Source organism: Aquarana catesbeiana, linkage group LG13, assembly GCF_042186555.1.
Source record: "Aquarana catesbeiana isolate 2022-GZ linkage group LG13, ASM4218655v1, whole genome shotgun sequence".
Lineage (NCBI taxonomy): Eukaryota > Metazoa > Chordata > Amphibia > Anura > Ranidae > Aquarana > Aquarana catesbeiana.
In genome coordinates, this window is record NC_133336.1 from 11,531,396 (window position 1) to 11,544,694 (window position 13,299).

The 13,299-nt window shown below is 44.1% G+C and overlaps 1 protein-coding gene across 2 annotated transcripts in view; it reads left to right on the forward strand.

Annotated features, from left to right (window-relative positions):
• LOC141117411 (alpha-1-antitrypsin-like) overlaps positions 1–13,299 on the forward strand; it is a 53,961-nt gene that overhangs the window by 35,802 nt on the left and 4,860 nt on the right. For both annotated transcript variants that reach the window (XM_073610266.1, XM_073610265.1), the window contains exons 2-3: positions 5,482–6,173; positions 10,834–11,095. In XM_073610266.1, coding sequence (XP_073466367.1) covers positions 5,486–6,173; positions 10,834–11,095 — 950 coding nt within the window. In that variant the 5' untranslated portion in view covers positions 5,482–5,485. The remainder of the gene's footprint in view (positions 1–5,481; positions 6,174–10,833; positions 11,096–13,299) is intronic.

The following is a 13,299-nucleotide window of genomic DNA, read 5'->3' on the forward strand; positions in this document are numbered from 1 at the left end:
AGCTGTTATAGCTGCAAAGGGCGGAGCCAACTCAATATTGAACCCTACGGACTAAGACTGGGATGCCATTAAAATTCATGCGCGTGTAAAGGTGTCCCATATATATATATATACAAACATACATACACAATACTTAGTAAAAGATTTAGGCAAGTGTGAAGAAATACTGTAAAGTAAGACTGCTTTCAAAAATGTATATTTTTATTTTTTACTTTTAGCAATTTACAAAATGCAAAGTGAGCGATCAGAAATTTTTTTAAAATTCCAATCAATATCTGGGGTGCCCCCCCCCCCGCCTTCTTATAGGTAGACTTGCACACGGTTTTTGAAGGAACTCGGCAGGTAGGTTGTTCTATGTACATCTTGGAGAACGAAGCACAGATCTTCTGTAGATGTCAGCTGCCTCAAATTCTTCTGTCTGTTCATGTTATTCCAGACAGACTCCATGATGGTGAGATCAGGGCCAAACCATCGGGGTGTGGGAGCCAAACCATCACTTTCAGGATGCCTTGTTCTGAAGATAGTCCTTAATGACATTGGCTGTATGTTTGGGATAGTTGTCCTGCTGCAGAATTAATTTGGGGCCAATCACACACCTCCCTGATGATATGGCATGATGGAGAAGTGTCAGGAAAGGTTCCACCTGCTGGTGGCGCTGTCAGACCTTTGGCTCGCAGTACTGGTGTCCACCAGCGGGTGTCACCTGGCAGTCTGGAACTGTCAGGAAAGGCTTCACCTGCTGGTGGCACTGTCTGATCCTTGGGCCGCAGTACTGGTGTCCACCAGCGGGTGTCTCCCGGCAGTGTGGAGCCAACATTATCTCCTGCGATCAGGCATCACCTGAGGCTGATTGCAGGAGATGTGTATTAATACCCAGCAAGCACTCACACACTGGCCTTGGTATTGTCCTTGCGCCCTGAGCTATACCTGTGATCCCTGACCCTGAACCTGAACCTGTAACCTGGAACCTGAACCTGTCCCTCCTGTGACCCTGTTACCTTGTACCCTTGCCCTGCAGCCTGATCCCGTCCACCTTCTCCCTGTCCTGTTTGCTCCTTGCCCCGTCTGTTGATCTCCAGTTGATGACCCTGGCTACGCTTACGATTTTGGTATTTCCCATCTATTTTATCTGTTTACTGTTGTTATTTGTGGGTCTCTGTCTGGTAGTTGGATTGTTGTGTGCTGTGTTGTATTGGAGGTGTTTCAATTTATATTTCACTTACCTTAATAAATTACACTATTTCACTTTACATGCGTTTGGTTTCTCCTATTGCTGTCCACGCAGCTCTGGTCACACCTGTTTATGACAAGAAGTATCTGCCTGGATATCTCAGTATTAGGGATAAGCTTCGAGTTCGAGCTCATGTTCGACTCGAACATCGGCTGTTCGACAGTTTGCTGAACAGCAAACAATTTGGGGTGTTCGCGGCAAATTCCAAAGCCGAGGAACACCCTTTAAAAGTCTATGGGAGAAATCAAAAGTGCTAATTTTAAAGGCTTATATGCAAGTTATTGTCATAAAAAGTGTTTGGGGACCCGGGTCCTGCCCCAGGGGACATGGATCAATGCAAAAAAAAGTTTTAAAAACAGCCGTTTTTTCAGGAGCAGTGATTTTAATAATGTTTAAAGTGAAACAATAAAAGTGTAATATTCCTTTAAATTTCGTACCTGGGGGTGTCTATAGTATGCCTGTAAAGGGGTGCATGTTTCCCGTGTTTAGAACAGTCTGACAGCAAAATGACATTTCAAAGGAAAAAAAGTAATCTAAAACTACTCGCAGCTATTAATGAATTGCCGGTCCAACAATACACATAAAAGTTCATTGATAAAAACGGCATGGGAATTCCCCACAGGGGAACCCTGAACCAAAATTTAAAAAATAAAAATAGCGTGGGGTGCCCCTCAAAATCTATACCAGACCCTTCAGATCTGCTATGGATTTTAAGGGGAACCCCACGCCAAAATAAAAAAAAATGGCGTGGAGTCTCCCCAAAAATCCATTCCAGACCCTTATCCGAGCACGCAACCTGGCAGGCTGCAGGAAAAGAGGGGGGTATGAGAGAGCGCCCCCCCCTCCTGAAATGTACCAGGCCACATGCCCTTAACATTGGGAGGGTGCTTTGGGGTAGCCCCCAAAAACACCTTGTCCCCATGTTGATGGGGACAAGGGCCTCATCCCCACAACCCTTGCCCGGTGGTTGTGGGGGTCTGGGGGCGGGGGGCTTATCGGAATCTGGAAGCCCCCTTAAACAAGGGGACCCCCAGATCCCGGCCCTCCCCTGTGTGAAATGGTAAGGGGTACCCCTACCATTTCACAAAAAAACTGTCAAAAATTTAAAAAATGACAAGAGACAGTTTTTTGACAATTCCTTTATTTAAATGCTTCTTCTTTCTTCTATCTTCTATCTTCTTTCTTCTATCTTCTATCTTCCTTCGGTTTCTTCCTCCATCTTCTTCTTCTGGTTCTTCCTCCAGTGTTCTCGTCCGGCATCTTCCTCCGCGGCGCCGGCGTCTTCTTCCCTTCGTCTTCTCGGGCCGCTCCGCATCCAGCATGATGGGAGGCTCCTGCTGTGTGACGCTTCTCCTCTTCTGACGGTTCTTAAATAATGGAGGGCGAGGCCACCCGGTGACCCTGCCCCCCTCTGACAAACGGGGACTTGACAGGGACTTCCCTGTGGAATTAGCCGTGACATCAGAGGGGGGCGGACAGGGAAGTCCCCGTGCGTCAGAGGGGAGCGGGGTCACTGGGTGGGTCACCGGGTGGCCCTGCCCTCTGTTATTTAAGAACCGTCAGAAGAGAAGTGTCACAGCGGGAGCCTCCCATCATGCTGGATGCAGAGCGGCCCAAGAAGACGAAGGGAAGAAGACGCCGGCGCCGCAGAGGAAGATGTCGGACGAGAACACCGGAGGAAGAACCAGAAGAACCAGAAGAACCAGAAGAAGAAGAGGATGGAGGAAGAAACCGAAGGAAGATAGAAGATAGAAGAAAGAAGAAGCATTTAAATAAAGGAGTTGTCAAAAACTGTCTCTTGTCATTTTTAACGTTTTTGACAGTTTTTTTGTGAAATGGTAGGGGTACTTTTGTACCCCCTTACCATTTCACACAGGGGGGAGGGCCGGGATCTGGGGGTCCCCTTGTTAAACGGGGCTTCCAGATTCCAATAATCCCCCCGCCCGCAGACCCCCACAACCACCAGGCAAGGGTTGTGGGGATGAGGCCTTTCTCCCCATCAACATGGGAACAAGGTGTTTTGGGGGGCTACCCCAAATCACCCTCCCAATGTTGAGGGCATGTGGCCTGGTACAGTTCAAGAGGGGGGGCCGCTCTCTCACCCCCCCTCTTTTCCTGTGGCCTGCCAGGTTGCGTGCTTGGATAAGGGTCTGGTATGGATTTTTGGAGAGACCCCACGCCATTTTTTTTTTTTAGATTTTGGTCGGGGTTCCTCTTAATATCCATACCAGACCTAAAGGGCCTGGTATGGAATTTAGGGGGACCCCCCCACATAATTTTTTTTTAAATTTTGGTTCGGGGTTCCCCTGTGGGGAATTCCCATGCCGTTTTTATCAATGAACTTTTATGTGTATTGTCGGACCGGCAATTCATTAATAGCCGCGAGTAGTTTTAACCACTTCCCACCCGCCCTATAGCGGATTGACGTCCGGGAAGTGGTTCTGTTATCCTGACTGGACGTCATATGACGTCCAGCAGGATAACATGCCGCAGCGCGCCCCCGGGGGCGCGCATCGCGGCGATCGGTGGAGCGGTGTGTCAGTCTGACACACCGCTACACTGATCTTGGTAAAAAGCCTCCGGCGGAGGCTCTTTACCACGTGATCAGCCGTGTCCAATCATGGCTGATCACGCTGTCAATAGGAAGAGCCGTTGATCGGCTCTTCCTCACTCGCGTCTGACAGACGCAAGTAGAGGAGAGCCGATCGGCGGCTCTCCTGGCAGGGGGGGTCTGCGCTGATTGTTTATCAGCGCAGCCCCCCCTCAGATCACCACACTGGACCACCAGGGATCGCCACTAGGACCACCAGGGAAGGGGCAACATGTGGATGGCCAGGTATGTACCCCATGGCCATCCACATGTGCACAGTGTGCCAAATCTGTGCCAATCAGTGCCCACAAATGGGCACTGATTGGCACAATTATGTTGCAGTGATGCCCAGCAATGCCACCCTTAGGGGCATCACTGCAAACAAGCAATGCCATCAGTGCCACCCATCAGTGTCCATTCATGCCACCTGTCAGTGCCCATCCGTGCCCATCAGTGCCCATCTATCAGTGCCCATCCGTGCCCATCTGTGCCAACTATCAGTGCCACCCATAAGTAACCATCAATGCCACCTACGAGTGCCCATCAATGCCACCTATGAGTGCCCATCAGTGCCGCCTATAAGTGCCCATCCGTGCCACCTATGAGTGCCCATCAGTGCCGCATACCAGTGCCACCTATCAGTGCCCATCAGTGCCGCCTATCAGTGCCCATCATCAGTGCCCGTCAGTGCCACCTCATCAGTGCCACCTCATCGGTGCCCATCAGTGCCGCCGTATCAGTGCCCGTCAGTGCAGCCATATCAGTGCCCGTCATTGAAGAAGAAAACGTACTTATTTACAAAAAGTTTTAACAGAAACAAAGAAAAACTTGTTTTTTTTCAAAATTTTCAGTCTTTTTTTATTTGTTGCGCAAAAAATAAAAACCGCAGAGGTGATCAAATACCACCAAAAGAAAGCTCTATTTGTGGGAACAAAATGATAAAAAATTTGTTTGGGTACAGTGTAGCACGACCGCGCAATTGTCATTCAAATTGCGACAGCGCTGAAAGCTGAAAATTGGTCTGGGCGGGAAGGTGTCTAAGTGCCTGGTATTGAAGTGGTTAAATGACTTTTTTTCCTTTGAAATGTCATTTTGCTGTCAGACTGTTCTAAACACGGGAAACATGCGCCCCTTTACAGGCATACTATAGACACCCCCTAGGTATGAAATTTAAAGGAATATTACACTTTTATTGTTTCACTTTAAGCATTATTAAAATCACTGCTCCCGAAAAAACGGCCATTTTTGAAACTTTTTTTTGCATTGATCCATGTCCCCTGGGGCAGGACCCAGGTCCCCAAACACTTTTTATGACAATAACTTGCATATAAGCCTTTAAAATTAGCACTTTTGATTATTCATGTTCGTGTCCCATAGACTTTAACGGTGTTCGCGTGTTCAAACACATTTTTTGCCTGTTCGCATGTTCTGGTGCGAACCGAACAGGGGGGTGTTTGGCTCATCCCTACTCAGCATTGAGGACACCATTGATCCTGACCAAATCTCCAACTCCATTTGTAAAAAAAATGCAGCCCCAAACTTGCAAGAATCCTCCACCATGTTATATTGTGATTATGACCTTAAACTCTATTACGTTCCCCTGTAACTACAATAATTAAGGTGTGAAATTACTATTTACATGTTTTTGTTCTTTTTTAAGGAAAATGAGGGTCCTATTGTACCTTGGTTTCAGTGTGGCTCTGCTGTGTTTGGTGGTCTTTGCTGACCATGAGGGGAAGAAACATGATCACAAACATGACCATGAGAAGAAAGGAGATCACCAAGACCACCACCATGACCACCACCATGACCACAAGCACCATAACCATGACGATAAAATTTTGTCCATCAACAAAATATCAGCTGGCAATAAAAAATTTGCATTTGACCTCTTTAGCGAGATAGTCGCTGACCATCCAGAAGAGAACATCGTCATTTCCCCAGTAAGTATATCTGTATCATTGGCCTTTCTGTCCCTCGGTGCCAAGGGCACAACCCATGACCAGATCATAGAAGGCATTGGCTTTAACATTTCTGAGACTCCCAAAAAAGAATTCGATGATGGCTTCCACGATCTTCAGGAAATGTTAAATGATGATGACAGAGAGCTGCATCTCGATAGTGGAAATGGCCTTTTTGTGAGCCAAGCATGGAAAATCAAGGAGGACTTTCTCAACAAAGCTAAAAGCCTCCGGTCCGAAGCCTTCGTTGTAAACTTTGAGGAAAATGAAGAAGCCAAGAAACAAATCAACGACTACGTTGAGAAGAACACGAACGGGAAGATCGTCGATGTTCTGAGCAATGTAAACAAGGACGCAGCTTTAATTTTTGTTAACTTCATTTATTTCAGAGGTAAGTCAAAGTGTTATATCTGAAAATTAACCACTTCAGCTCAGGACGGTTAAACCCCTTCATGACCAGGCCATTTTTTAGCTATTCAGCACTGCGTTCCTTTAAATGGCGATTGTGTCGTCATGCAGCAATGTACAAAAATTAATTTATAGAATTTTAATCACACAAATAGAGCTTTCCTTTGGTGATATTTGATTACCAATGGAATTTTTATTAAAAAAATATATATATATACCGCACCAGCGTATAACACGCACCTCAATTTAGGAGGGAATTTTAAGGAAAAAAAACTTTTAGGAGGGAAGTTGAAGGGAAAAAAAACTTACATTTAAATGCTCATCATTACAGCCTTCTCAGTGCAGCCTTGCCCCAGTCCAGCCTTGCCCAGTGCAGCCATGTCAGTGCAGCCTTGCTAGTGCAGCCATGTCAGTGCAGCCATGTCAGTGCAGCCATGTCAGTGCAGCCTTCCCCAGTGTCCAGTCCAGCCTTGCCCCAGTCCAGCCTTGCCCCAGTGCAGTCTTGCTGAAGCCTCTGAGCTTCAAAATCGCCGACCGCGATTTGAAAATGGCGCCGCCGGCGCCGAAATACACAGAGCCGGTCCTCGGCTCTTCTCGGCGGCTCTCGTTTACTTTCGGTTCCACTCGGACGGTGAGCAGAGCTATCCGAAACTAGCCGAGTATACTCGGCTAGGTTCGGGCGGCGCTCGAGTGAAACCGAAAGCCGCCGAGAAGAGCCGAGGACCGGCACTGTGTATTTCGGCGCCGGCGGCGCCATTTTCAAATCGCGGTCAGCAATTTTTTAGTTCTGACAGGTCAGGATCGCGTGGTATCGGCGTATAACACGCACCCGCGATTTTCCCCTGATTTTAAGGGGAAAAAAGTGCGTGTTATACGCCGATAAATACGGTATATAATATATATGTAGCATTTACCCCCGAAGGAGCGTCTGATTAAAACTATATCCGTAATTCACATTTACCACCCAACCCTCGCAGCCCATAGATTCATAACTCACAGTCCTTAATGCTTTTTCTCTTGCTTTATTCATCAACATAAACTGGGAATGGGAGAAAGACTTCCTTTGAGATGCTCTTTGTTACATTATCATCTTTCAATAGCTCTTAGAGGAAAACTATAATCAATTGCGGATAGTTGGGAAATCACTTTGTGTGATTTCTTCAATCAGGGAAGATGGAAGTAGATTTGATAGAGAATAATTGATAAAGAGTCACTCTGAATAACTTCTTCATCTGCATGACTTTTAAAGAACAGTCCGTATCTCTATATGTGTGCTTGCAGCTTCACCGCTACCTTTTTACCACTACTTCCCATCTGCATGGTACTTCCAAGTTGAGCTGAAGAAAAGTCACTCTGAATAACTCCTCCCGCTTGACTGATTGGAATCCCGGGGCATTGCTGAACCCAAAGTCACAGGCCATCACTGCCCATCTCACTGACTTGCGTACCAGCATCCCTCAGCCTCTGGTAGTACCCTTCCCTTGGGCTTTCACTCACGTGATCAATAGTCCATGTGCCACTCATGAACGATCGATTGCCCAGTTTCCTTCCGCTTTGTTGCTACTTCTTCCGCAATGATTCTTAGTTCCCTTTATCCTTTATGGCCCGCTTCCCTCCCCGCAGGGGCGACCATCGACACCAGCGACTACATGCTGTAAGATGTCGTCTGTTGCTCCATGAGGACCGGTTCTTCTCTCCCCCTCCCCCTCCGGGAACCAGGCTGGCTTCTCTCGCTCCTCAGAGCAGGACCTCAACTCGAACTCCTTCCCGGAACCACGTGACTCCCCTTTTATATGAGAGTCCCCGGTGCTACCAAACAAATTAATGATTGGCCGAGATTAGCATACAAACTACCTGCCACTCAAAAGAAAATTAACTACAGACAGGCCTGCTGTAATAGCACAATCCCGTCTAAATTTACCTGACATAGAAACTACCAGGAAGGGTCACCTACCTAAAAGTGACGGCCGATCTCATTTCTTGAGGCCCCTAAAAAAAAAACAGGAACAGTACAAATACCCTCCAAATGACCCCTTTTTGGAAAGTAAACAGTCTGAGGCAATTTAGTCAGAGGCATGGCGAGTTTTTTAAAGTTGCAATTGTTTTGTCCACATTCTTTGGAAAATGAAGAAATTATATAAAAACATTTTTTTTTTTTTACATACTGTCAACAGTGTGTTTTTTTTCAGCATCATGTGACTGGTGTGGCGGTGATCAGGGACACTGACTGGTGACGCTATGTTAAAAATAAATAAATAAACAAATTGTTTTTCAATTTTTTTATCATTTTTTTTTTACTTTTTTTTATTGTCTTTTTTTTTTTTACATACTCTTGTCACTATAGTATCACTGTACGACACTGTACGATTTTTCTACTTTGATTGCTGTTACAATGATGATCATGATGATCATCATTGTAACAGCAATGTTCTCAACTGTCATGAACGGGTTACCTTAACCACTTAGTGGAAAGATTTACCCCCTTAATGACCAGGCCATTTTTTTTTGGTGATACGACACTGTGTCGCTTTAACTGACAATTGCGATTGTTAGTGATCTGTGATTGGCTACAGCTAATCACATGGTACAGGGTGCTGTGATTGGCCCAGGTACCATGTGATAGCGGTTGGCCAATCACAGCATCAGTCTACAAAAAAATACATAATGTTATGAATTAAATGTATTCATAACAACTTTGTTTACATTGTGATTATCTGCATCCACAATCTGCTGTGTCCAGTGGACACATCGGTCACGGGTGTGGCGTGCAGCAAGCCCCTAACCCCGAAAGAGGCTAAATTACGTACAAAAAAGTGATTTGGCCTGCCTGTGGTGGCTGCCACCAGGAAATGTACTGTGGATGTTCAGCAAGTGGTTAAATAGATGTAAATGAAATCTTTCAGGGTGGCTTTTAATATGAATTCTGTATCCCTGGAAGGATTGCCTTGGGGATGTAAAATAGAGAGCAATAGACCCCTTAACCACTTGCCATATATATATATATATATATATATATATATATATATATATATATATATATACTGTTCTAATAACCGGGACACGGAACGGTCGATTCTGGGTCATCTGATCTCTTTCATAGCTTCTGACTGGCTATCACAGTGATCAGTCACTGGGAACCCGCCCACCCATTCTGTTCTTGCAGAGGTAGAAAAAAAAGTGTGTGAAGAAAAAGAAAAAAAAAAATAATAAAAATTAAAGAAAATTAAATTAAATTTAAAAAATACCTAGATGAAGGTTTGATCTAGGTCAGTGCCTTCCATGGTTAGTGTTTGGGTCAGGGTCAAATGTCAAGGTCAAAGGTCAGGTTCTGTATTTTTTTTTTGGACAGGATTTTTTTTTAATTAGTATCATTGTCAGTGTGATTTAGGTAGCATTAAAAAAAAAAAAAAAAAAAAAAGAAGCAAAATGCGCACAATTGTTTCTGGGCTGTACTATGGGTACAAACACACGATCCTGCGATGTGCACGAGCGCAGCGGCTCTAGCCGCTGTCTCCCTCCTCATTGGATAGATTGATAGCCATTGGCTCCCGCTGCTGTCAATCAAATCCTGTCACACAGAACCAGAGGGGCGGGGCCAAGTCTGTGTCAATGGACGCGGCAGCGGGGCTCAGGAATGACCACGCAAGGTGCCCCCCCCATCAAAAAGGGCTTTCTGGGGGGCATCCAGAGGGGCCTGGAGCAATGGTGGGGGGACCCCAGAAGAGGAGGATGCTCTGTGCTGCTCTGTGCAAAACCATTACACAGAGCAGGTAAGTATTAGACATGCGCACTGCCAAAAAATTTGTTCGTTTTCGTTTAATTCGTTTTGGTTGTTTTTCCTTTTTGGGTCATTCGTTATATTTATTTTGAATAAATTCGTAACTTTGGATTTGAATTTGTTATGTTCAATGCGTTTAGATGCGGTAATTGTAAATTCGGAAATTCAGAAATTTGAAAATCCGAAAATGTGAAATAATAACTAATAATAAATAACTATTAAATTATAGGCATTGGAATTTCTTTTCAAATTTGGCTGTTTAGTGAACGTAACAAATACAAATTTATCCGAAGTTACGAATTATCTGAAATAACGAATGCCGCATATAAATGGATGGAATGTAACAAAATAATAATAATAAATAATAATAATAGTAAAACCTTTTTATTATTATTATTATTATTATTATTATTAATTTTTATGTTCCATTTGTTTAGATAATTCGTAACTTCGGATAAATTTGTATTCGTTACATTCACTAACAGACAAATTTGAAAGGAAATTCCAACACCTATAATTTAGTAGTAGTTAGTAATAGTTATTATTATTATTTAGTTAATTTTTGGGTTTTCGTTCTTATTTTGGGATGTTCTTTCTTTTGAATTTTCGGATTTTCGTTCTTTTTTTTTGGATTTTCAAATTTCTGAATTTACAGATTTTCAAATTTACGAATTTTCAGAAAAATTCGTTAAACCGGTTTTCGTTAATTAGAATATTTCCGAATGAAATTTGTCGAAAAACGAATTCGGAACAAAATGAATTGCATGTCTAGTAAGTGTACTGTAGATATGTTTGGTATTTCAATACTAAAAAAAAGCTTTAGAACCACTTTAACTTTTTTTTTTTTTTGATCATTCATTCTTAGGGAAGTGGGAAAAACCTTTTGATGAGAAATTTACCAAAGAAGGAGATTTTCACGTGAATAAGAATCTTACGGTGAAGGTGCCTTTCATGTCCAAGACTGGTTTTTACAAGGTAGCAGAATTGGATGAAGCCACCCTTGTATCTGTGCCTTACAAAGGGAACGCCTCCGCCTTATTCATCCTACCCAAAGAAGGCAAAATGAAGGAAGTAGAATCACATCAATCCGACTTAGTGAGGAAATTTATAAGTCATTGTCAGAGAACGTAAGAGCACTTTTTCTTTACGATGATCTTGTCTACAATTGACTACACACACATGGGTGCTATTGATTGGCATTTGTATTTTGATATTGCAGTTGTCTAGGACAGGGGTCTCCAAACTGTGGCCTGGGGGGGGGGGGGGGCGGGATGTGGCCCTTTGCTTGCCTTTATCTGGCTCTTGGGGCACTATTCCCCCTACTGACACCATCACTGGGGCTCTATTCTTCCATTGATACCAACAATCGGGCACTATTCCTTCCTTTAAATCCAATGATGGAGCACTGATGACGGGGCATTTTCTACTCCCATTGACCACAGTCTGGCCCCCCTGAAGCCTGCAGGACAGTAAATGGACACCTTTGCTTAGAAAGTTTGGAGAACCCTGGTCTAGGAAATTCATAATCAATTGAAGTGCAACTGGGTGCAGCGGGGTCACCTTATGGGTCTGCTGCCAAAATGTGATTGTAGGGACCTGTGTGGAGGCGCAAAGGGTTACGTTACAGAGAATGATCGCTGTATTAGGACCTGTAACAACAGAATTTTGTTTGCTTCATACAGGCTTTGCGTACCCATACTTGTCCATGTCTGATGTCAACTTTGCATTAACGCAAGCCCAACGCCCATTGACATGGGTCCTTACATTGAATGTGTGACCATGTGCAAAATCAGAAGTGGTATATACACTATATTACCAAAAGTATTGGGACGCCTGCCTTTACACTCACATGAACTTTAATGGAATACCCGTCTTGGTCCGTAGGATTCAATATTGAGTTGGCCCATCCTTTGCCAGGCCAGTCAAGTTCCTCCACCCCAAACTCACTCATCCATGTCTTTATGGACCTTGCTTTGTGCACTGGTGTGCAGTCATATTGGAACAACAAAGTTGGGAGCATGAAATTGTCCAAAATGTCTTGGTATGCTGACGCCTTAAGAGTTCCCTTCACTGGATCTAAGGGGCCAAGCCCAACCCCTGAAAAACAACCCCACACCGTAATCCCCCCTCCTTTGGGATGTCCCACAACCCCGTGCAATGCACAAGATTGTGGCACATTGGTACAGCATTTATGGGGTTAAATGAGGCAGTGAGGAGGTGTCATATCACCTACGCACCTTCTCATAAAATGATCCATATGCAGATCACTTTTAAGGTGCGTCAGTTTAGATCCAAGTGTAAACTTAAGCCATACATGGATTGAAATTGGCCAGTTCAGCATCTGGCCCAGATTTGATCCATCTATGGGCAAGCTGATTGTACCCAAATTAATCCATTGATCGACTTGCGTACAATCAGCCCATCTGATGCTTTACATTCGATTACTGCTGGCAACTATAGCTGCCAGCAGTAATTATGGTGTTCTGCTGGCCGGGAAGGCTTCCCAAGGTGGAAGGAAATAAGATCAAATTGTATGTAGACTGCTTTAGCCTAGCACAGCAGATTTTGTTTTTAAGAAGTCATATCTGAACATGATCCAGAAACACAGCCATCTTCTGTGGGCCAAAACTCATTGAAAATGGTCTGTTGCAAAGTATGAAACTGTTCTCTGGAAAAAGCTCATTTAAAATGGTCTGTTGCTAAGTGGAAAACTGTTCTCTGGGCCAAAGCTCATTGAAAATGGTCTGTTGCAAAGTAGAAAATTGTTCTCTGGGCCACAGCTCATTTAAAATGGTCTGTTGCAAAGTAGAAAACTGTTCTCAGGGCCAAAGCTCATTGAAAATGGTCTGTTGCAAAGTGGAAAACTGTTCTCTGGGCCAAAGCTCATTTAAAATGGTCTGTTGCAAAGTAGAAAACTGTTCTCTGGACCAAAGATCATTTAAAATGGTCTGTTGCAAAGTGTAAAACTGTTCTCTGGGCCAAAGCTCATTGAAAATGGTCTGTTGCAAAGTAGAAAACTGTTCTCTGGGCCAGAGCTCATTTTAAATGGTCCGTTGCAAAGTGGAAAACTGTCCTGTGGTCAGATGAATCAAAATTTGACATTCTTTTTTGGCAACCATGGGCACCACGTTCTTCGAACTAAAGAGGAGAGGGACCTTCTGGTTTGTTTTTAGCGCTCAGTTCAAAAGATGGCATCTCTGATGGTATGGGGGTGGAGCATTGGTGTGTATGGAATTAGCAGCTTGCACATCTGGAAAGGCATTATCAATAATGAAAGATATATGCAGGTTTTAGGGCAGCATATGCTCCCATCCAGACAATGTCTGTTTCA